Source organism: Drosophila suzukii, chromosome 2L, assembly GCF_043229965.1.
Source record: "Drosophila suzukii chromosome 2L, CBGP_Dsuzu_IsoJpt1.0, whole genome shotgun sequence".
Lineage (NCBI taxonomy): Eukaryota > Metazoa > Arthropoda > Insecta > Diptera > Drosophilidae > Drosophila > Drosophila suzukii.
Genome location: NC_092080.1, coordinates 4,455,976 through 4,478,179, shown reverse-complemented (window position 1 = coordinate 4,478,179; position 22,204 = coordinate 4,455,976). Strand labels below are relative to the sequence as shown.

General features: G+C 40.5%; 6 protein-coding genes and 1 non-coding gene across 8 annotated transcripts in view; 4 read left to right on the top strand and 3 right to left on the bottom strand.

Annotated features, from left to right (window-relative positions):
* Btk (tyrosine-protein kinase Btk29A) overlaps positions 1-14,382 on the bottom strand; it is a 63,667-nt gene extending 49,285 nt beyond the window's left edge. Inside the window, exons 1-2 of the mRNA XM_017087267.4 lie at positions 13,871-14,382; positions 10,686-10,955 (exon numbers count right to left, since the gene is read on the bottom strand). Of these exons, the coding sequence (XP_016942756.3) occupies positions 10,686-10,937 (252 nt within the window). The 5' untranslated portion in view covers positions 10,938-10,955; positions 13,871-14,382. The remainder of the gene's footprint in view (positions 1-10,685; positions 10,956-13,870) is intronic.
* LOC108019484 (serine protease inhibitor 42Dd-like) lies at positions 505-1,741 on the top strand. The gene is made up of 3 exons (XM_070994490.1): positions 505-1,363; positions 1,415-1,553; positions 1,611-1,741. The coding sequence occupies exons 1-3, from the start codon at positions 539-541 to the stop codon at positions 1,739-1,741; spliced, it is 1,095 nt and encodes a 364-aa protein (XP_070850591.1). The 5' UTR covers positions 505-538.
* Positions 2,181-2,253, top strand: TRNAK-UUU (transfer RNA lysine (anticodon UUU)). Its single transcript has one exon. It is a non-coding gene; the product is annotated as a tRNA-Lys (tRNA).
* Positions 14,383-15,021: 639 nt separating the features above from the next.
* wol (Dolichyl-phosphate beta-glucosyltransferase wollknaeuel) lies at positions 15,022-16,678 on the bottom strand. Its single transcript, XM_017070416.4, has 4 exons — positions 16,461-16,678; positions 16,228-16,402; positions 15,618-16,014; positions 15,022-15,559 (listed from the first exon to the last, which is right to left on the bottom strand). The coding sequence occupies exons 1-4, from the start codon at positions 16,524-16,526 to the stop codon at positions 15,217-15,219; spliced, it is 981 nt and encodes a 326-aa protein (XP_016925905.3). The 5' UTR covers positions 16,527-16,678; the 3' UTR covers positions 15,022-15,216.
* A 451-nt stretch (positions 16,679-17,129) lies between these two features.
* Positions 17,130-19,197, top strand: Scgalpha (sarcoglycan alpha). 2 transcript variants are annotated; one of them, XM_017071763.4, is made up of 5 exons: positions 17,131-17,791; positions 17,958-18,359; positions 18,448-18,555; positions 18,636-18,779; positions 18,842-19,197. In XM_017071763.4, the coding sequence occupies exons 1-5, from the start codon at positions 17,232-17,234 to the stop codon at positions 18,957-18,959; spliced, it is 1,332 nt and encodes a 443-aa protein (XP_016927252.3). In that variant the 5' UTR covers positions 17,131-17,231; the 3' UTR covers positions 18,960-19,197. The 2 variants fall into 2 exon arrangements, with proteins under 2 accessions (XP_016927257.3, XP_016927252.3); XM_017071768.4 differs by lacking the exon at positions 18,448-18,555 and having other exon boundaries at positions 17,130-17,791.
* Positions 19,198-19,353: 156 nt separating this feature from the next.
* LOC108021252 (polyprenal reductase) lies at positions 19,354-20,501 on the top strand. The gene has a single exon (XM_017089874.4). It carries the CDS (start codon positions 19,435-19,437, stop codon positions 20,413-20,415), a length of 981 nt encoding a protein of 326 aa, XP_016945363.3. The 5' UTR covers positions 19,354-19,434; the 3' UTR covers positions 20,416-20,501.
* On the bottom strand, positions 20,453-22,186 carry Ostgamma (oligosaccharide transferase gamma subunit). Its single transcript, XM_017089861.4, has 4 exons — positions 21,975-22,186; positions 21,131-21,857; positions 20,661-20,823; positions 20,453-20,590 (listed from the first exon to the last, which is right to left on the bottom strand). Exons 1-4 carry the CDS (start codon positions 22,059-22,061, stop codon positions 20,575-20,577), a joined length of 993 nt encoding a protein of 330 aa, XP_016945350.2. The 5' UTR covers positions 22,062-22,186; the 3' UTR covers positions 20,453-20,574.
* Between the last annotated feature and the right edge of the window lie 18 nt (positions 22,187-22,204).

Below are 22,204 nucleotides of genomic sequence, written 5' to 3'. Positions count from 1 at the left end.
AAGTTTCTAAAACCTAGTGTTTTGTGCTTAAAAGCTGCATTTTGTTCTCGGGTTCTGTAATTTCCATGCTTGGCGAAGTTTTGACACCTAAAATGCTTGATTCAAGCACGAAATACTTACTTTTTTTTGAGACCCCACAAACGCCCGTATCGTAAGATATTTCTGCTTGGCGCCCACATTTTTTTATATTTTGTAAAAGTGTAAATAGTAATTTCGTGTGGTCTGTCAAACCACTGCCAAAAATTGTTCAAGTCGTACCACCCATTAAAAAGTCATAAGCAAATAAAGGTTATAAAGTTATAAAAAAATATTGGGAACAGTCGTAACCCTATCTCCATCTCGTTCGCATAAGTAATCCGACTAAACTAATTAAATTATACCCTCAATGGAAAATCTAATTTGATTAGTACACAAAGTATATAAAGACTGTATCATTCCTTAGTTTTGAACAGCGTTCAAAATGAAGTTTCTGTGTAAGTAAACAAAAAATGTCTTTACAAATTTAACTTAATTTCGCACAGATCTGATATTATTGGCCATGTCAGTGGCTGGCCGATTCACTGATGATTTCTACAAGCAATTGGCCAAAGATAATGCCAACAAAAATCTTATATCTTCACCTATTTCCGTCGATATTGCCTTGAGTATGGTCTACATGGGAGCTGGGGGAAGGACAGCCCAAGAAATGAGGGACGTCTTGAAATTGCCCGCAGATAAAAAGGAATTGGCTAGTAAGTTCAAGAAATTTCTAACAAATCTCGAAGGTCGCGAGAAGGTGGCTATCCTCGATATAGCCAACCGTATATACGTAAACGATCGCTACTCTATAGTTCCGAAATTTAATCAAGTGGTTAAAGACTCTTTTAAGGCCGAAGCGGAGGCTATCAGCGTAAATGATCCCGATAAAGCCGTTTCGATCATCAATAAGTGGGTGAACGATCAGACGCGCAGCAGGATCAAATTCATAGTTACTAACAAGGACATTAGTTCGAACATGATAATGGTTCTCTTAAATGCAATATACTTTAAAGGCCAGTGGCAGTACGAATTCGACCCTAAGCTGACCAAAAGGGCTGATTTCAAAACTGCTGATAAACAAACCGTTCCTGTCCATATGATGAAGCTATTTGGCTCATTTAGGGCTGGATATGTTAAGGAATTGGATGCCAAAGTGATCGAGCTTCCTTACCGGAATTCAAGCCTCTCCATGGTCATTTTTTTGCCGGAAAAAGTAGATGGCTTGCCAGAATTGGAGCAGAAAATCGCAGGCTTCTTCACAAGTCTTCCAAAGTTGAAGGTTAACTTAAAGCTTCCTATGTTTACGATTGAATTTTACTCGGAGCTAAAGGGTATTCTTGGGACGGTGGGTATGACCTGATTTGTATGGGCGCACTTTTATATTTTACACCTATAGATGGGCATTCAAGATGCATTATCTGATAATGCGGACTTTGGAGGCCTGGTAAAATCTTCACGAGCCAAGATCAGTAAAGTCATACACAAGGCCTTCATTGAGGTTAACGAAGAGGGTGCCGAGGCAGCAGCTGTAACAGGTACTCTTGTTTTGCTTGGTATATTGCACTCTCTACAACCTACAATTTAATCCGCAGCTTCAATAGGGGCCTTTGTCTTCAGCTTTACGCCTACCCCACCCTTGGAGTTCACAGCCGATCATCCGTTTTCCTACGTCATTCGTGATAAGGACACCATTTACTTTCAGGGACACTTCGTAAAACCATGAAAATAAAATACAATTTTCACTGGTACATTTGTAAATCTATTGTCAATATATATGGGGATTAATCGTTTAAAAGTAGCTACATATTTGTAATATATTTTTGTGCCAATTTTGCTGAAAAACAAAACAAGATAAAGTCTGTTGCACATTTAAGGGAAAGCCAGCAAACAACAAAGTGCCTTTCTTAAATTTTTATACAAGTATAATACTTTCTATTGGCCTTAGAATTTATTTCACTAATCAATAAACCTGCAAAACTCATGGCACCCAGTTTATATTTAGAACTATCCACTTGAATGGGCAAACTGTTGAGTGACTTGGGAACACACCTTAGTCAGAACTACCACTCAGAACCGAAAGAGAGAACAGAATGGCAGAACGTTCTCTCTTGATTTTCGCCAGCTTTGCTCTTATTCGACTTTATGCCATCCTGTTGCCACGTGCCCGGGTAGCTCAGTCGGTAGAGCATTGGACTTTTAATCCAAGGGTCCAGGGTTCAAGTCCCTGCTCGGGCGATCCAACTTTTTTTTGTTTTTTTTTAATTTTGCAAATTTAAAATATTTTTTATAAATATTTTTCATTCATCGAGAGCGCGTGGGAAAGAGCCGGAGGCTGTGATTCATTCATAAAACTGCATGTGCAACAACATAATTAGGGGCAGGAAGGGTTGGTTAGTTTTGGTTTTAAAGGGGAGCTTCGATAAGACGAACCATTATTAGACATACTCGATGCAAGACCTGGTAAACCTAAATTTTCCGTTGATTGCTCTTTAAACTTAATGATAAACAAATGTGAAAAACTAGTCTTTTTTTTCTCCTTCCTCTGCCACATAGTACGACCTACAGAAGTAACACTGTAGTTTGGTTTGGATACCGCGTTACTGGAGCTTATGCAGCCCAGTAGAGCACACAAGCAACGCCCGCCGGGGCAATTTGTCTGGGTCCAAACTCTGGAATCCTCCTCCTTCTGACAGAAGCGCAGTGTCTGCGCCAATTCCTGACCGATGACTGCGTAACGCCCCCAAAAAAAAACTAAAAATGAAAAAACACAGTAGATATATATGGAAAAAAGAAAGAGCCAAGAGGTGACCAGAGAAAGAGCTGCCTGGGAAACTGTAATGGAAACCGGAAATGGGGTGGATGCCAAGCAGATTGAATCATTGGCCATGCCTACATGTGTTCCTATGCTGCATTCAGGAAAAAAAAACAGAAAGAGTCGCTGGCTGCATTTCATATCGGGATCTTTTACACGACAGATTCAAGGGAATTTTGAATTGGCGAAATTGCACTGGAAGCGGAAATTAGTCGAGTCAAAAGCGGCGAACGGCCAGAGTCATTTATCATTTTGGACATTTTGCAGTCAGTGTGTGAATATTTATTTTGCGTGCCAGCTTGTACAATTGCCGGGATGATTTTACAGTTATGCATTTAATAAGAATGGTATAAACAGTGGAATTTATAAATATTTAATATTATATTATATTATTATATTAAATACATTTAATAGTTTTCCTTCATTGGCAAAATTGCAGCCAAGCCATTGAACATGATTTATGCCTAGAGTCGTAAATTTTCATTTAGTTGAAGAAGTAATTTTGAAAATTTATAGTAATTACATTTTTTCCCACCAGTTGTAACATCTTCTTTAGCTGTCCAAGTTCATTTTTTGTTCCATAGTACTTTAGCAACGGCCTTTGTGTGGGCCAAAAAAAAAAACGAAGAAAGTAAGTCTCGCACGCAGCTTAAACAGAACCGAAACGACAACCCACATTGAGTTATGAAGCTAACCCCCTAGCCCCCCCCCCCTTTTTTCGATCCACCGCCCCTATTTCGCCGCCAAAAGGCCATAAAGTACAAAACAGCTAACAACTTATGGGGATCGCTGCTGCTGCGGCTGCTGAAGAAGAAAAATATGTGTTTTTTATGATGACTCACGAGGCGAGCGGTCCGCGATAAGATCAATCATCAACCACAAGGGGGGAAAGCGGGAAGCTACGGCCTCTCAACGATCTGGAACTCGAAGACGGGGACCCGGGCCCCGAGTTTGCGGTCTGCGTCTCTGACCATTCAGACCATCTTTCATGATAACACTATTGAATACGAAAGTAGACAAGTTTTTGGAATCGCTTTCAGATACAGTGCGTTTCGAAACAAAACGGGACTTAATTTTGAGATAGGTATATTAAAAGGTATGATATGATATAGTACGATATACGTAAGCGGTATGATATGGTAAAAGTTATAATACTAGTATGATATAGTACACAGAGAGAAATATCCAAGAACATTGTTCTTGAATCGAGACCATTCGTTCTTAAAAATCGTGTAAGTACATTTTGGTATCAATGCTCTCAATATTAGAAAGAATTTTGTTTCTTCAGTTTTAGATATTTTGGAATTTTTTTTTTTTCGAACTTTGATAGAAAAGTAATGTTATATTTTCTTTAGGATTTGTTTCATTTTCCTATTTCATTATATTTCTCTAGTTTGGTAATACTACATATTTACACTACCGAACCGCACTGTCCCACACATGCTCACACATTTAGATGAAACCGGCTTTGATTTCTAATTATTGGGGATCGGTTTGTTTTTTTCAGAGGTTTCAGTTTTTTTTGGCTATTTGATTCGATGGCTCGTGAGCTTTGAATTAACAGCGGAAATAGCTGAAGCGATAATGCCAATAAAATCGCTTAAGACTTTTAGTTTTTCCCCCGAAAGGCGTTTATTTTCGAACATAATTCCAATTAAACGATTGTTTATTGTCTCTTTCCGATAATAGGGCGTAAAAGGTGTTTAGGCTTAGTCTTGGGCCCGTGTTCACTTGCTGTGGGAGCGACTTGATTGGAACTGGGCTTAATTCTTACGGCCATCTTTAGGGCAGGGTCTCATCCACCGTCTGGATGTAATAACTCAATGTCAGCTCGTGGGCGAGGGAAAACAAAGGAAGATAGCAAGACAGGAGGACGAATGGGGATGAGATAGACCAGAACGGGGGATTCATTCAAGGCAGCATAATGAAGCATGAAAAGCTTAAGTTCCAACAGACAATGCGACGTCTGGAGTCCGGGCACAAAAGGTATGATAAAGATATATATATATATATTCCTAGGCTCTCTTCCTTCAGGGATTTACAACTCATTAGACGCTGCAAAACCTTCATTTGGCATTCAAGACACGCCGTATAACACCAAAAACTCTTCCACTCATCGAGTGAATCATCTCGTGGATCGAAATCCGTTAATAGGCAACTCATGTACGGAGCAGAGACCACCAATTGTCCAACAGGTTTTCCTTATAATTTTATTACTATCATGCTCGTTTCGAGTTCCAGTTCGGATCCGGAGTTGGAGTGTGTTACCTTTTCGATTGTGATTCATAATTGTTACAAGTGCTTACGAAAAGGGCTTGGTCTCTGCACAAATGAAATGAAATGAGCATATGTGCATACGTAAATGGCTTTAAAAGTGCTTGTAATTAGTCAGCATAAGTCAGCTGTCATATGGAAGGGGGTATACAATTTGGGGTTTTTATTTCCAAGAATTTATAATGCCCTCTTAAAAGGTTTTTAAGTAAAATCAAATTTAAGTAAAATCAAAAATATCACCTTACATTCAAGGTTAGAAAATCATATTATACCAAAATGTTTTATTATAAAGTTATGTTTTTATCTCATCTCAATGTAGAACACCTCTATATACCCTAAATAACAAGGGGTATCAACCTTTAACAAGTAACTGTAATCAGGCTTAAACCTTTCAGTCATTTAGCCTGCGGTTGCAACTGCAACTGCCAACCGCAAGAGAAGTCAGGTTGTCTTCCAAGGTTCAGGAACAAAATCGAGGACAGCGTCATGCCATCCGCTCATTTTCGGATCTGAAAAGAGGGGCGACATATGTCAGAGTCAAGTTCCCCCCAATCCCAACCACAAACCAAAAACGAAGACGAAGCTTATCAAAAACATTTTGGCTTTGGCGCCAATTTCGTGTTAAATAAAATGCAGCGCGAAGATTTATAAAGGCATAAAGACAACGATTGGAAACGGGACCACCCAACATATAAGAAATATTCAGCTTCGCTCGCTAATTTGTCAGCATTCGGTGGAGTAGGAGGTGGAGTAGCGATGCGGGCTTTGTAATTCTACGAAATCAGCTTTAAGCCATTCGACGGAGGCCTTCCAAAGGTGTCAATTCGTGAAGAATTTTAAAATGCATGCGATGAGTAATAATCCCCCAAGAGAGACACATTTTTCTTTCACCGAAGCGGCTTAAAAACGGGGAAAAATAAGAAAGAGGTGGCCGCAGCACAGAAAAGTGATAAATTTAAATGTCTAATTGGGTATGCCTCACAATTGTGGGAGATTGATCAGCAGCTCTAGGCTGGGTTCCACACTTTAAGTCGGGGGAGTCGTAAAAAAATGTAAAAACTCCCCGAAAAGTCGTAAAAAAATGGTTTTCGCAGCGAAGATGCGTTCATTTTCTGAGTGGCTACTGGACGGGATTAGTCCTCGAACACACACTCACAGGCAAACATCAATAATGGGGAAAGCATTTACAGCACATTTACGAGCCGAGGTGGCAAGGAACTCGAACCCAAGCAGATGGCACCGCCATTAGTCGCAGGGCAGTGGGCATTGGCTCGGAAATAGATATGGGGAAAGGGTATGCACATAATATATTTATCTTTCGGAGCTATAAATACCTGAAGGTATAGGTAGCAAGAGAAATTATCTCGGAGTTCGGTTAAAAAGGGGTTGAAGGAAATAGTATAGGGTTATTTTTACTATCCGTATATTTTTTCCAATATATCTTAACCCATTTATTAGGAATTATTCAATAAACTATAAGGATTTGGTAATAAGTTTCAAATATACCTAAAAGTATGCAATGAAAAATTACCATTTGCCTTTTGGAGTTGCATACTTTTACACACTTTCGAGAGGGTTTTTCTATTTTCATAATATAAAATAGTTTTATAGCTTGTTCTTTGATACACCATATTACTCATTTCTAAATCTCCCATGAAAGTGCATTCCCACATTCGTTATTCACACTTCGCCCCCTGTTCATTTTCCTATTTAACGCGGATTGCATGGCGACCCGCCTCCTTTCGGAAAATTGTTATTTACAGCCTTAATCTGTGCGAAATGTATTAGAGAGCAGAACGAACGCATTGGCACGGAGTGTGGATCTTAGAGCGGGCAGCGTAGAGAACTGCAAAGTGTTGGCAAACAAAAAGTCCAGGTTCAATTAGCATACCACGGCGGTGAGCCATAGAGGATGGTTCGGTTCGGTTCGGCTCTACGGTCCCCCACCTCATCGCAGTTCACTCTTTTTTCCACTCGTGGGACTGCGACTGTAACTGGGACCTGGCCCAAGCTGCGATTTTTATGACAGGTTAATGACACAACTACGACAACGATGGCGGTGATGATGATGAAGCCACAGAGGCTACACCCAGGGAAAATAAATGATGTTCTACGGCATACTTTTTTCATTAACTAACTTATTACAATATAATACCAAAATTCTGAAAGGAAAAAGGATTTTACCCCTTACTCGTTATCTTCTGAAGAAATCTGTATCTGTAATCATACTATAGTCTTCTTTCTGAGTTCATTCATGAATCAGAAATATGATCTTAAAAGATATTGTTGCATACTTTTAGACACCTTTAGATACACTTAAATTTGACTTGAAAACCCTAGTGATGTATTTAGCACCACCAATTAAATTACTTAAGTATTATGATGTGCATTCTGTATTCTTTGAAAATAATTAAACCTTCTATTTTATATTTTTTCCTAGTGTATAAGTGCAATGACTAGGTGGCTACGTGGACAAGTACTGAGCCGCCTCAGCTTGTTGCTGGCTACCCATTAATCAGCTCGCTTTGCGTCCAAGGGTCTGACCCCAATAAACATGACAGGCATGGACATTGGATTACTATACAAGGCAGGCAGGAAGGCAGTCAGACTGACTGAAGAGTGCCAAGCAGCTGGACATATCCTCGGATCCTCGGCTGGCAAAATTGGGAGGGACCACACAAAGGAACCACCGCGAATCAATCAATTAATTGAACATTTTCTACACGAGTTCATCGAACCCCCGAACTCCCGCAGCAGCCCTCAAAACAGGGACAAAAGAAAAGCGGTGGTGGTGGCAAGGGAAAACCAGCGAAATGAATAAATGAATGGGAAAATTATGATGGTATAGGAGTGACAAGAGTGATTGACACTCGACTGGCGGTGGTGTCCTTAAAAGAGAGGTGCCACCGATTTAGGTTCCTTTGAATGTCAACTAAAGATAATTATAATTTAACCATAGATTTTAAAAACAAACAATTGAATTGATTTTTAAGTAGTTCTTTAATATACATATATAATACGGGATCCTACACAAATGGTATTGGTATTGAAATTACTTCTTAATGTAATTTGTTGGTGTCTAAAAGTATGCAACAATATATTATAATCTCAGAAATACAATACATTTATTTAAACAGACGAATATCCTTTATTCGCTGCATACTTTTAGGGACCTTTGTACATTGCATTCAACGTAATAATCTTCTTTTTTTTAAGTTTAATAACATTATTGTATCTTATCTATTACATTTTATGCATGATTAAATTATAATAAAATTGTGATGCCTTGTAGGCTTACTAGAAATTTTTAATAAATCCCATTCAAATTTAAATATTTTTATTTATGAAAATACCAATACTAAGTATACTTAGCCAAGATACAATGAAATACTTCCCAAATCTATTCATTTTCCATAAATTTCAATCAAGCACAATGCGTATTTTTATTGCATAATTTTAGGCGTATCCCGTAGGATGAAAAACGCAATCTAATTCAATTACGAAATTCAAACTTGGCACATAAGACTAGTATCTCCCCGAGGATTTCCACTTCCTTCTCCGCATTATCATCTTCATCCCGCTTGCTTACCTACGACTATGAATGCGTCCTTCTGGGGGCGTCAGGATAATCCTTTTAATTTAGGCACAGGCATACGAAATTCGAAATTCGGGGTGCGGCAAAAGTAGCAAAACCGAGAAAAACAACAACAACAACACCGGGACTCACGCACCAACACAAACGCACCACGCACGCACACAAAGGCAGCTGGATACACTTGAAAAACTTTTGCCTTGGGTGGGGCGTTTTCTTCTCTTTTTTTTCGGTGGCTTTCGGTTAGATTCGCAAAAAATTTTCCAACGACGCCATGGAAAGGATTTGCGATTTATATGTTTTATTTGGGTGTTTTCTTTTCCGCAAACTATGTATTACACTGCTTTTTCTTTATACTTTATATGGTTAAAAGTATTATTTTTTGTTTAATACAAATAAAAATCTGTTTAAATAGTCGGAAATAAGGGGTGGTTTCTCTTTGCCGCTGAAAACCAATCAAGTTTTCAAGGGTAGCAGCCGGCGCAATAGAAAATTGTTTGATTTTCGAAAAGTATGGTAAATGAACAAGTTATTATGGAAAGAATATTTCTCAAATGCCACGAATAAGTTTAAAATATATCAAGACAATGGTTAGGTAGTTTATAAGAATTGATAAATTATTTGAGAGAAAATCGAATGCACGTCCACACGCGACGAAGCCAGGATAGAAACTCCTGCCACGGTTACTGAACTTCATCCAGGATATTCAGAGGGAAACTCAAGGGAAACTCCGCTTCCAATTGGAACGGCATAACGGGATAGGACACCGGAGTCTACACCCGAGGACTTCGAGGGTGGGTTTCCAGCATTGTGCCGGCTAACAGCTGCTTTTGTGTGTGTGCCTCTGTGTTGTTTCCATCCCCCACAGTGGTTAGTTTCCAGCGGGAGACTGGATGTGCCTTGGAATACAACCGAAGTTCAGGGACTGTAGACTTTTTCCCGAAAAACGGGCAAATACGAAAGCCACATTTGTTTTGAAACGAAAGCAGCCGGCTGCCGGAGCAGAGTAACTTTTCCCGGGCGGTGGGTGGTGGGCGGTGAAAATTGCGAGCCGGTAGGTGCCATAATAACGACGCAATAAATGACGAAACCATGACGACAAGATGAGACGCCCACTTGAACATGAATAATGAATCCGTCCTCCTTAATTCATCGTTCTTCCATTTCCCAGTTTCCCTGTTTCCATTTCCCAGTCCCCCGAATCTCAAGACGTGTCATTGTCGGCCAGGCAACTGGCTAACCCCACTCAAATGTTCTTTTTAGACTGGGTCCCTTTATAACTGTGATCTTGAAAACTGAGTTAACTAAACCTAAATCATCATAATATATGGAAGCCCATATTATTTCTAAAACACAAATACTAACATTTCCGATAATGACGAAAGAAGAATTTCTTATCTAGGACTTCCACATTTAAAGATCGTCTTCCCACTATTGTAAAATTTTATTAACCGGTCCATTTAAATGTTTAACCAAAATAATAATTATAATATTTTTGATGGTCTACAGATTGTTTAAATCTTTATAACTGGGTAACCCCACTCAAATGTGCTTTTTAGACTGGGTCATTATCTATCTAGGGTCTTGAAAACTGAGTTCATAAAACTCAAAACATCATAAAAGTATAATTTTTTTCAAATTAGAAATGTATGCTATTATATCATTTTGATTATGAAGAAATAACAAATTCTTATTTTGGACCTCCACACTTAAAGATCATCTCCCACGATTGTCAAATTTTACCAACCGGTTGTTTTCGATTTATTGTCAAGATAATACATATAATATCTACAAATGGTTAAAATCTTTAAAAGAACCAATAGTTTATTGATCTTACCGATCAGATTAAAATTCAAGTCTTTGAACTAAACCAAATCTTTGATATTATCTAGATTTTTGTTTTGTTTTAGCTAATTCAAATTAGATTATGTTGATTCATTTGCTAACCAAAATGAAACCTGTTTGCATTTCAATAATTAAATGACTCACCTCTACATTTTCCACATCGAAATAGCAGAAAGTTCGCTTCGTCAACTCAAACCATCGATGTTTATAATTTACGGGGGTGAAACGTTTCTTGTTTTGGGCCCTCTTGACCATCGAACCGCTTTTCACGACGTCGAACAGCCTTTCCGACATTTTATCCATTTTGGCCTGAAAGGATTTGCTGCTCGATCGCAGTGATGATGATGACTTGATGCTGCCATTGACGTGCGAGTTTCGATGTTTGGTGCCCATCATCTTGACAAGAAAAAGTGTCTGTAAAACAAGACAACCAAGAATAATATTAGCTTACCAAAAATCAATGTTAATATTTACAGGCAAGAAAAAACGATGTTAACCCTTTGAGGGAATTTCTTGACTTGAGAGATACTTCTTTAAAAAATAATAACAATATATAGGTCCATCTCCTTAGATCAGCGACAGACCTATATGTCTCTTTCGAAAATACTTATAATGAGCTAAATCAAAATTTTTAAATAGTTTTATGACCTATTTTGTGCGACGTCATATATTATATAGTACCATTGGTATACAGAGGGTTAAAATTAGAAGCGCTCACACCAAAAAAATTGGTTACAACACACTCTGCCGACAAGGCCATAAATCTATTTTTGGGGGGCGTGGGCGTGCGAATCTTTTGAACGCCCCTCGAGGCATTGACCGTGGAACATTGAACCACTAAAAACATTGGAGCATTGGGAGTTACCTGGTTGACTAATTGCCGTGGGCGTTCCGGCTGACATCAATCAGAATGGTAAAGCGAAAAAGTAGTGGAAAATATAGTTATACATTTACAGACATAACAGATACATATGTATTTATGGAGAAGAGGTAAGGTAGGAAATCAGAAACAGAGTGGACAGACAAGTCAGGCAGCAAATCGAACGATTAAACGGACAATTAATTAGCCCCCGACTAGACAGGGGATACTATATACTACATAAAGATCACTCGCTGACCTTGAAGTCGCGCACAGTGGATTAAAGGATTAGCCCCCAAAGCGGGATATTCCGCTTCTCGTCGTTCCCCTTTCCATTTTTCCATCACTTCCTTTTCGTTTTTCGAAGCGAGAAGCGTGTACACAAACAAACGGCTCGTTGAAAAGAAGGCCCCAACCGGAGGAACACCAACTATACGATCTCTGGAATTATCACACTTCAACAAAAGCTAACAAGGGACTGGAGAGGTTACAGGTGCGGAGTGCTCCAAAGGTCGGGGTTTGGAAAGCTGGAACTACAAAATGTTATAATATTTTGACCTTTGTCTTGGGGATACTTCTAAATTTGGAGGGGGATTACTTTAAAATATTAAATGAATTTAATAATTTCTTTAAAAAAATTTTGGATAAAATTGAACAATACGGATATTTACCTAACTTGAAAAACAAAAACCCTCTCAATTTTTAGGGGGATTCTTTAAAATATTAAATCACTTTAATGATTTCTTATACACACAAACAAATTTGGGTAAAATTTAACGATACAGATAGCTACCTAACCTTAAAAAAGCTTAGCAACTCTTAAAAATAGGGAAGAGTATTTTATTGTCGCTTTGGTTGCTATTTATTAGTAAACAGTTAATAGCGGGAGGGGGCGTTTATATCTGCATAGGATAAAAATATAACATAATCTGGAGTCATAAAATTTTTTTTTTAATTTCGATTTTTAAAACAATGTTTTGAGTAGGTTTTCACCTAAAATGGGGGCCTTAAATCCAAAAACCCCTTTCCAACCCCCTTTTTCCTGCTCATTTAAAAATCCGCTCCTGATCTTCCCCAAGAAACATGAACAGACGCGTCTGGAAAAGAGCGAAACAAAACAAAAGCGACAAATGCCCTCTCCTCTTCTTCTCCACCACCTCCGCCCACCCCACCCCCTCACTTTAATCAAGCAGAGCCGCTACAAAAACAGGGGTGGAACGGGGGGAGCAAAACAGTGAAGAAGAAAGGGGGGCCAGAGAGAATCTTGAGCGCATCGCGCATGGCCATAAGTAATAAAATAAACACGGACCGAGGCACAAAAAGGAAAAAAGGATGGCAAAAAGGCAGAAGGCGCAATGTGTACATAAATCTTTTTGGTGGAGCGAGAGGCCCAAAGACCTGGGCTGCATACGTATGTATGTATATATTTATATATGTATATACAGAGATATATACATATAGCGGGCGTGGTCTGGCAACTCGTTTTTGACTTTGAATTTCGCCACGCAAATGGTCGCGCTTAGTTTGTATTCTTCTTTGCATTTAATTTTTGTTTATTGTCGCGCTTTTTCTAGTCGAGAGTGGGAAGAATCAGAGAAAGAGCGAAGAATCTGCGACCTTAAAAAGAATTTAAGTCTAATTGGATACCAAGTGCGTTGATTGCGTTTTGTTGATGGGCTAATCAGATTCAATAAAATCCAAAAGAAGAGTGTTCTTTATATTCAATAAATAATTATTTTTGAATTCACAACAAATAAGACTAATAATAAGATTAGTTTTTAGTTAAATTTTTAGAATATTTAAAAATTAGAATATTTATGTTCCTTTTCCTTGAACTTATATTTATGAATTTTTGGTCCTAATAAAAATTTAGTGACTTGCTATTTCTATTTTTCGTATCATATATTCTATTGACTTACAAAATATTATTATATCTTTGCCATGTTTTTATTTTGTTTTATCAGATATATTAAATTACCTTTATTCTTATTAGATAGTTGGTTAATTTCGTTAAATATTTGTTTTTTTATATACATACATATGTAGAACCAGCATTCGTAGGAATTTCAACAGGAAGTGTAACTATGTCTATTATGAAATCAACATTTTTATAAGCCTAACAGAAATTTAAAAAGAGGGGCAGACTTCTTTAAAATAATAATTTTATTTTTCCCTGCTACAAGATGTGCTCCTAATTGAAAACCAAGAGTAGTAAACAAATGCATCCTCAGTACGAGCTCCAATTGGAAACGCAAATGCATCCGATTAGAATACATTGGCAGCCCTCGTTTCTTATCAGCAACAAAGAGAGTCCAATAGTTTCAAGCGCAGCTTGCAAGGCAATTGAATTAGTGCTGATAAAACAAAGAACAAAAGACGAAATTCGATAGCGATAAAAAGGGGACACAAAAGACAGAGAGATAGAGGGAGAAAGAGGGAATAAAATTGATAACTGTGCCAGTGCGCTTACCACAAGTGCCGTTGATTGAGCAATTTGAAGCAATGACCCGACCGCATAACAACACCAACACACACTTTACTAACAACAAATCACAGTTCTCCAATTGGAGGGCGCAGAGCGGGTAAACAACAACAAATCACTTTCGCTTTTGCGCGCGGCGACGAGAGTAAATACGAAAAATCAACCGACCGGCTTGTTCAGCATTTGCATACTGCGAAAAAAAACTTTATAAACAATATATAACGCAGGCACAGCTGAGACGCTCACACAGACGCGAAGACACCCGCACACACCTGCAGAATGCGGGAAAGAGAGAGGAGCAACAGGCGCAACGTAGGATTCCTGGAATTTTTCACTTTGTGGCACCCATTGCAGTTGCACTCCTGCGATTTTATGGTTTTAACTAGAACTTTTTGTGTTTCTTTACTTGATAGCTTCTGTTCTTCCCGGCGGTCTTTGTTTACAATGCTTAACTATTATTAAAAAATAACGATTTTGGAAGAATCCAACTAAAACGCGCCGCCGCAACTTCGTGTGTACCGTATTCCGAAGTTTGGAAAATACCACACTTCCAATAAGGTGTAGTTAAAACAGACTGAAAAAATACCAAATACAATTAATTTCCCGCCCAATTTACTTCTTCAACAGATGATCAAAAAAATGTATAAATCTGTTTTATTTTAGAAAATGTTGAGTTACAAATTTTATATCGTCATTAGGAAAATATTATATTTTTTTATGTGGAATCTTCGTATATGTTCCTATATCATAAGCATACCTAAAAAATACCAAATACACATACTTTCCCGCCTCATTTTCTTGGTCCATAGAATATCAAAAAGGTTCATAAAACTGATTAGTTTAAGTAAATGTATTAGGCTAGAGTTAAAAGCTTTTAATTTTCACAAGGAAAAAATACAAGTGAAGATATATTTTTTATTTATTTTAAAAGTGGAAGCCCAGAATGTTTTCTTTTGTTGTTACATATTTTATAGATTTAAAAACATTTTAAAAATTTATTTCTAGTAATTATTTTAAAAAGTTAGTCTCTACGATCAATTGTAAACTCCCAAAAGGCCTAAGATACCGAAAATCTACCATTATATGAAGAATATCCACAATATCTTTTTAACATTTTTCGAGAACAATTGATGTGCAACTTTATTCGACGCTTCTTTTTTTATTTGAAAAAAATACTGTACTTAAGTACTTAACTAGTTAGTATTCTTTACACTTTAGCGGGCCTACAAAAATAGAGTTTAGAGTTAAAAGAGTTTTGGTAATGCACGACAGCGGAAAAGTTTCGACACAAAATGCTTGTTAGTACTGGGAATGAGATCCCCTCCTCCTCAATTTCACTGCTCCTTCTTTTGGATAGAGGCAATGCGCCAGGCGCCAACCAGATAACGCAGCCAGATCATGATCAAATCCCTGCCCATCTGCAGCCACGACCAAAAGGGTGTCAGTTTCGAGCCATCGATCTCCGTCCAGCGAACGGCAACCTCCTGCATGGGCAGCTTCAATTTTTCGGCTAGATACAGGAGCTCCACATCAAAAGCCCACCGTTCCACATGGAGACTGGTGAAGAGTTTTCTGGCCGTAGTTCGGGTGAACAACTTGAAGCCACACTGGGTATCGCGAATGGAGCGCACGGCAAACAGCCAGACGAGGAAATGGAAGCCATGCATCAAAACAGTTCTAGGGGACAACAAATATTGATCACAATAACTCAGAACAAATATATGTGTCATCCCACCTGAAAAAACTCCTGGTGGCAATCGCATCGTCTTCCAGGTGAGCCCTCGATCCGATGGCAATGCCATCGTCTTGCCATTCCGGAGAGAGTTGCTTCAGAGCCACCTCCAGCTTATCATAGTCGGCGAATTTGGTGGCTCCATCCGCATCTGCGAAGAGGAGATTACGTCCCCGTGCACTCAGCATGCCCATGCGAACAGCTCCTCCTTTCCCCCGATTTTCAATCAGTTCCAGGACGCGAACCTTCTCCGCTCCGTGCTTTTTCGAGTAGCCCAGGCCCACGGAGACTGTGGCATCTTGGCTGCCGTCGCTCACCACGATCACCTCGTACGTGAAGCTGGGATTACCTCCGGATTTCTGCTCCAGGAAGGCCAGACACTCGTCCAGCATGGCAGGTACTAGAAATATACAAACAAATGGTCATTACAGAGGCTGAATTAATATAGATTAGGTTTAAAAGTGCGACATCTAAAGGAAAACTCTTAAGATTTCTTAACATTTCATCATGTTATAGATATGAAGTTTCATTTGAGAAGTTGGAATGTTGGCAGTCGACCATATAAGGGCATAGATAAAAAGTGTTGAGTGATTCATCATAAAAGCCAACGTACACCGCTGCTCCTCATTATAGGCTGGCACAATGACACTGAGCTCCAAACTTGGCGAGTCCTCGAGGCTGGGGAAGGTCACTGTTTTAATGCTGTGCGGGTCCAGGAAGGTCTCCTCATCCTTGTGCCTTCTGATGTTGGGATAGGGCTTCGTCTTGTAGAGCACCACTGCCACGATCTGAAGAGTGAGTTATCAATAGTATGCTAGTGATATGAGGGTGTTTATAAGTTCTTACCGATAGGGCTGCAACTACAACCGCTGAGAGCAGATAGAAAAACAGCTGGCACAGACAGTTCCACATCGTAGGGCTATTTTAATGGCTAGTGTGTTTGAACAGGTGCAACTGCTACCTGTCAGCAGACATTACTTCTCCAATTTGTGCGAGATAAACGGAGCCACGTATTATTTTCCAAGAATTGTATACCGAATTTGCCAGTGAGCTGATTAGGGTTGTCGAGTTCATTTATGGATGGCACTTCTCCAGAACCCGTGACTCGTCCACAGTGACTGGGGGTTTCGATAGGTTGGCTATGGAACTAGAAAATGATAGGACTTTTTTAAAAGTAACTGCCTTTATTTTCGAAAGCGGCTTTTTAAAAAATGAAACTGCAGGAAGCATGCTTTAAATACCACTTAAGATAAAAGAATAAATTGAAGTACTACCAAAAAACTTTAAAAGATCAATATGAACAAAAATATATATTTTTAAAAATATTTAAAAACCGTTTTTCAAATATTTAAATAAATTAAAAAAAAAAAAAAAAAAAGGATTTAATTTCTAAAAACTTGTTAAATATTTCATAACTGACCTTGGTCACCGCTGTCTTGTTTTCAAAACGGAAATGCGCAGGCGCTCTCTTTAAAAATGAAAAACAACAAATGTTGAGAATATAGTCCCTCTCCCATTCAGATACACACCATAGGAATTTTTCATCTGGACAGATTAACAATTTGTTTATAGTCAATTAAAATGTGCTTGTGAATTAACGATAGATAAAATCAAAAAATGAAGTTTTTAAACTTGTTAGTGTTCGTATTAGCTTTAATATGCAATGGAGTGGAGGGCATAAAACTGCAGGCAAATGTGGGGGAGCTGTTTACTTATAAAATCGAGCCGCAGCTCTTCAATTGGACACACCAGGTCATCAGCCAGCAATTTCGCTACCGACCCTCCTTGAAGAGCTACCCCGATTTACCCAGCTGGATGAGATATATGTATAGCCATGAGTACCATGCCGGCTTCCTCTACGGAACTCCACCGGAATCGGCAGCTGGAAAGGATCTCAGTCTGGATGTGGTGGCCCTGAATCGTCAGAATTACGAAACCCGACATGTTGTGGTCTCTATGTTTGTGTCCCACAAGTTCCCCACACCAAATGTGGTGCAAATGAAAATAAACAACCTAAACTGGGTACACCTAATGGATCCCGGTAGGGTGGAGAATCTACGGAATATATTCCGCAATGATCTGTGGCCAAATAGTAAAGAGGATTTGAGTGTGGTCTTCATGGAGTCGGCTGTGAATATGGGAGGACGTCTTCCCTTGAGACCCCAGCAACGCGAGGGGTAAGTTGGTGACCTTTATAGATCTTGAGATTTAAATTCGTTTAAAGAGGTGTTGAAAAGTATGCTACATTGTTCTACGTATTACTTCTTACAGCATACTTTTAGACACCTTTATTTAAGTTTTTAAGATCCAACAGATATAGAAATAACTTATATTTGATTACAGGGTCATTGTCCATGTGGGAAGCTTTGCCCAGTTCTCTCCCCGACTGAAGGAGCTGCAGGAGGAAGTGCGTCCCTTATATAAATTGCCATCCTGCACCTACAAGCGCACTTCCGTCCAGAAAATCTTCGAGAACGTGGGCTTTAAGCTTGATTGGTGTGCCTTTCGAATGGAGTCCCTGGAATCTCCCACGGAAATCCTCTTCCACAGCGGCAAACAGCAGAATGAGCAGCAGGTCACCGAGGATCAAAGGGAAGAGGATCGATGGATGGGCATTTCCCGAGAGGATGTTCCTGAGCGCAATTACATCGATGAATTCGCCTTTGCCTTCGCCATTCCGGGCATGATTTTCGCCATTTTAATCGGGATGCTATCCGCTGTTTTGTGTTTCCATCACGAGAAGTTGTGAGTTCCCTGCCTGGGAAGAGTCTAAATTAATTTATTTAAATTCTTTTTTTAATTATTTGTATCTTTTCGTTTCTTTGCTCTTCAGTTCCGATCCGCATTCTGAGTTTTTCTTTGCCAACATTTTCCACATCTGCGAAGAGTCCTGTGCGCCAAGCGCGTCAAGCGATTCTGGGGCGGATGATGGTTCTGAGAGGTGATTTTCCAATAGATCTATTATCGTTTTTTTATCCTGGCCTAGTGAAAAACTTTTTAAGTAATGCTGTGTTTTTTCAGCTCTTCAAACTCGGATTATCCCATGTCATCCACTGTTCAGATGGTGCAGTGTTCGGATAGCAAGTCGAATCAACCCATTACCACTTTGAAGAGCCTCAAGGACCCGAATTTCCTTCTGGACAATACTAGCATGCGATCTCAGAGGTTGGTTATAAGTTAACATTACTCATCATTAAAATGTTTAAATATTTATTGTTATATTACAGTCCCAACAACAGCTTTTACCAGCTGGACTGCGGAACCTCCAGCATTTATGCCCGACCCAAACCCCCACCCTATAAGGGTCAAGCTGCCACTTTGGGTCGGAATGGAGTGGATATTTGACAAACATCTCCCCGAGTGCTCTACTGCTGAATAAAAAAAGGAAGGCGTCGGATCTGAACACATGAAATCTTAATAAGCAATATCGAGGAGCGTTATATCAATTGCATAAATACTCACACCTGCCGAACTAGACAAACCATATCGTAATTATCAATTTATATACATATGCAAGCATAAAACTAGCCACTTTAGTTTGCCATTTAGGAGTGAAGGCAATTTAATAAAGGATCGTTTTTTTTCTTCTTAAAGAGAAAATCCAAGTAATTAAACACGAGCAATGAATTTCAAATATTCGCGCCTAATTTCAAACAATTTGTAGACTTAAGACGATATCCTGGAGAAAGCAACATATCGATGAATCGTCGGGGGCTATCGACTTTTCCCCCAGCCCTGGCATGAATGTTCCGCAAGTTTTCGGTTTTGGGAGAAAGTTTTTACAGTTTTTGCGCGCTGCATTGTGCAAGAATTATTCGCAATGGCGCCTCCCGAGATTGGGCTGCTCGAGGTCCTCGAAAACCTTCTCGACCGGTACAAGATCAACCTGCTGCAGATGATGTTCGGCACCTTCATCGCCACGATCGTGTTTTTTGGCGGCCTGATGACCTTTGTGGAGAAGTACCTGCCGAACAGCATACGTCAGTCCTTCCGGTATGGCAAGCACAGTTTCAAGGGCGAAACGGATCCGCTGGTGGCCTGGCTGGAGGTCCCCAAGTCCTGGTTCAAGCATTTCTACGTGTTCGCCCTGTTCTGGAGCTGGCTGGGCTTCTATCTGCTTGTCTCCACAGTACGGGAGCAAAAGGAGGCACCGGAGTATGTCCTCCGGTTCCTGGACATCATGGGCGGCGGCCGGAGTCACCGGAAGGTGGAGATCGACTCCACCACGGCCTGTGTGGGCACACTGATGCTCACGCTGCAGTGCACCCGGCGTTTCTACGAGACCAACTTTGTGCAGATCTTCTCCAGAAAGAGCAAGATCAACCTGTCCCACTATGCCGTGGGTTATGTGCACTACTTTGGCGCCATCATAGCTTTACTTTCGAACACCTCTGGCTTTGTGCGCGGCTCCAAGCCCATGGAGTTTAGCCTGGACAAGCTGACCGGCCAGCAAATACTCTACCTCGTTGTCTTCTTCATCGCCTGGCAGCAGCAATATGCCAGCAACATGATACTGGTGAACCTGAGGAAGGATCCGCACACGGGAAATGTTCGTACAGAGAAGCATCTACTGCCCAAGGGAGGACTGTTCAACCTGCTCTCCTCGCCACACATGTTCCTCGAGGTGGTCATGTACTTCTGCATCGCCGATCTCTATATGCCCGTGAGGATCTGGCGACTCATCTTCCTCTGGGTGGCCAGCAATCAAACGATTAATGCCCTGCTCACCCACAAGTGGTACCGCGAGACATTCAGGGAGTACCCGAAGAACCGACGTGCCATCATTCCGTTCCTGCTCTGAGTCCGAAGACTGGAAATAATTCGCATTTTTGTACAAATAATTTAGTAGTGGAATTTATTAAAGTCGTTTTACACGCACAGAAAATATGTGCTCGCTGGTGATTTTAACTACAAAACGATATAGGGGTGAACTTGAACTGGAACAGGAGTGCAGTCGATTCTATTTGAACAAGAAACTGTGGGGGAAAGAAGGGAATACAAGTTAAATAAGTGATGCTTTGGTTTTTGGCTGTTATATTGACTCACCTATAGGGATAACCCTGCGCCTTCGACCGGAAAACGGACAGCAGGAAGGAAAAGAAGACGGTGAGGAGCACCAAACCAGTCATCGCCATTATCCTGTTCTTGTTGTGGCTCTTTGGAGTTCCCGATTCGATCAGCAGAATCATGCCCAGCACAATCATGGCATCTGAAATGGAAGGTTGATGTGTCAATTAAGTTAATTAAGGGCTAAAATGTATTGCATGGTGCTAAAATAGTATTAGCACCAGTTATTGAAAATTAGCATTCTAATTATTACAACTTTCTTTCAAAATTGTGCATAGTGGTAAGAAGCGGAAAAATGTAATATCTAGAGGTAATTTGATCAATGTTTATCTTGAACATGTGGCAATTTTGTGCTTTGAGTCATAATTTTTGACTGTTTCTAATGTTGTATTGCAGTAACATAGGGTAACTGAAAAGCTACTTATGGCTAGAATAAACCCCCCACTCACTCAGGAACATGACGATGTAGGTCTCCACCACCAGCTGGCCCTGCGAGGAGCCGTGGATGTAGGCCACGCCGCCGTTCTGCGACTTGTGCACCAGCGGCGGTCCACGAATGTGGTTCCACATCTGGCCCGAGATCATGGCGAAGCAGAAGAACACGGCGATGGCTCCCCACAGGTTCTTATTGTACAGGAACTCCAGGTTGTTTCGCCGGATGTAGAGGAAGCTGCCAACCAGGGCCACCAGCGTGATCATGGCCACGGTGCCCGAATAGTTGGGCGGACGGAAGATGCGGATGGTGATGTCCGTACGCTCAGCCACGAATTTCGCAATGGAATCGGCGGCAAAGCCGACGCGATGGATGTCCATGGTGTCGGCGCCCTTTGGCTTGCCCTTGGCCGGGAAATGCATGAACACGGGGGCGGTGTTCAGGCGCAGAAGCTGGAAAACCTCGGAGCCATCATCGAAATCCACCATGGCGAAGAAGAGTTTGTTGGAGTAAGTGGATGAGAAGCGGTACGAGTTGGCCACGATGGCGAACTCATCGTGGGCGTGCCGGCAGATCTGACATTGCCGCGAGGGAGCCAAGGCAGTGAGCATTACGATCATCGAGTAATTCCGGGGGGCATTCTTCACGTACTCCCGGAACTTGGGTCCATTGAAGCGGAGCAGCGGCTTCTTCGCGTTCATCTCCACCAGATTTTGTACTTTCTCCGACAGCGAGAGTGCCGACTGAAAGCGATTTGATACCCATTAATAACATGTTGGCTTTATCTTAATTTATTCTAGCCGGCATTCTGGAATCCGGGGATGTGGAGCTGGAAAAGTGACGTGGCCACTAAAACAAACCTTAGATTTCGACTGCGCGGCCGCGTAAATCGCGAGTACCGCCACCACCAGCAGCCCGCTGAGCAGCGTCTTGTGCAGCAGCCTCATCCTGCAGGCGTTTGGATTAACAATTTCACTATTTTAACGCAATAATCACAGAAAAAACGTTTAGTCCAAAATATTTCTTCCGGCGCATGCAGCTGATTGTGAATGGCAAGCGGCACCTGCTGTGGTTCACTGTGAATGGCCAC

Excerpts from the sequence above, each read along its gene's own strand:
- LOC108019484 (XM_070994490.1), top strand. The coding sequence starts at position 539 with ATGTCAGTGGCTGGCCGATTCACTGATGATTTCTACAAGCAATTGGCC. Across the intron at positions 1,364-1,414 it reads TAAAGGGTATTCTTGGGACG|ATGGGCATTCAAGATGCATT; the intron begins GTGGGTATGACC and ends TTACACCTATAG. Across the intron at positions 1,554-1,610 it reads CGAGGCAGCAGCTGTAACAG|CTTCAATAGGGGCCTTTGTC; the intron begins GTACTCTTGTTT and ends TTTAATCCGCAG.
- wol (XM_017070416.4), bottom strand. The coding sequence starts at position 16,526 with ATGTGGAACTGTCTGTGCCAGCTGTTTTTCTATCTGCTCTCAGCGGTT. Across the intron at positions 16,403-16,460 it reads TTGTAGTTGCAGCCCTATCG|ATCGTGGCAGTGGTGCTCTA; the intron begins GTAAGAACTTAT and ends CTCACTCTTCAG. Across the intron at positions 15,560-15,617 it reads GCCACCAGGAGTTTTTTCAG|AACTGTTTTGATGCATGGCT; the intron begins GTGGGATGACAC and ends GTTGTCCCCTAG.
- Scgalpha (XM_017071763.4), top strand. The coding sequence starts at position 17,232 with ATGAAGTTTTTAAACTTGTTAGTGTTCGTATTAGCTTTAATATGCAAT. Across the intron at positions 17,792-17,957 it reads AGACCCCAGCAACGCGAGGG|GGTCATTGTCCATGTGGGAA; the intron begins GTAAGTTGGTGA and ends ATTTGATTACAG. Across the intron at positions 18,360-18,447 it reads TGTTTCCATCACGAGAAGTT|TTCCGATCCGCATTCTGAGT; the intron begins GTGAGTTCCCTG and ends TTTGCTCTTCAG.
- LOC108021252 (XM_017089874.4), top strand. The coding sequence starts at position 19,435 with ATGGCGCCTCCCGAGATTGGGCTGCTCGAGGTCCTCGAAAACCTTCTC.
- Ostgamma (XM_017089861.4), bottom strand. The coding sequence starts at position 22,061 with ATGAGGCTGCTGCACAAGACGCTGCTCAGCGGGCTGCTGGTGGTGGCG. Across the intron at positions 21,858-21,974 it reads CCGCGCAGTCGAAATCTAAG|TCGGCACTCTCGCTGTCGGA; the intron begins GTTTGTTTTAGT and ends AATCGCTTTCAG. Across the intron at positions 20,824-21,130 it reads CTACATCGTCATGTTCCTGA|ATGCCATGATTGTGCTGGGC; the intron begins GTGAGTGGGGGG and ends CTTCCATTTCAG.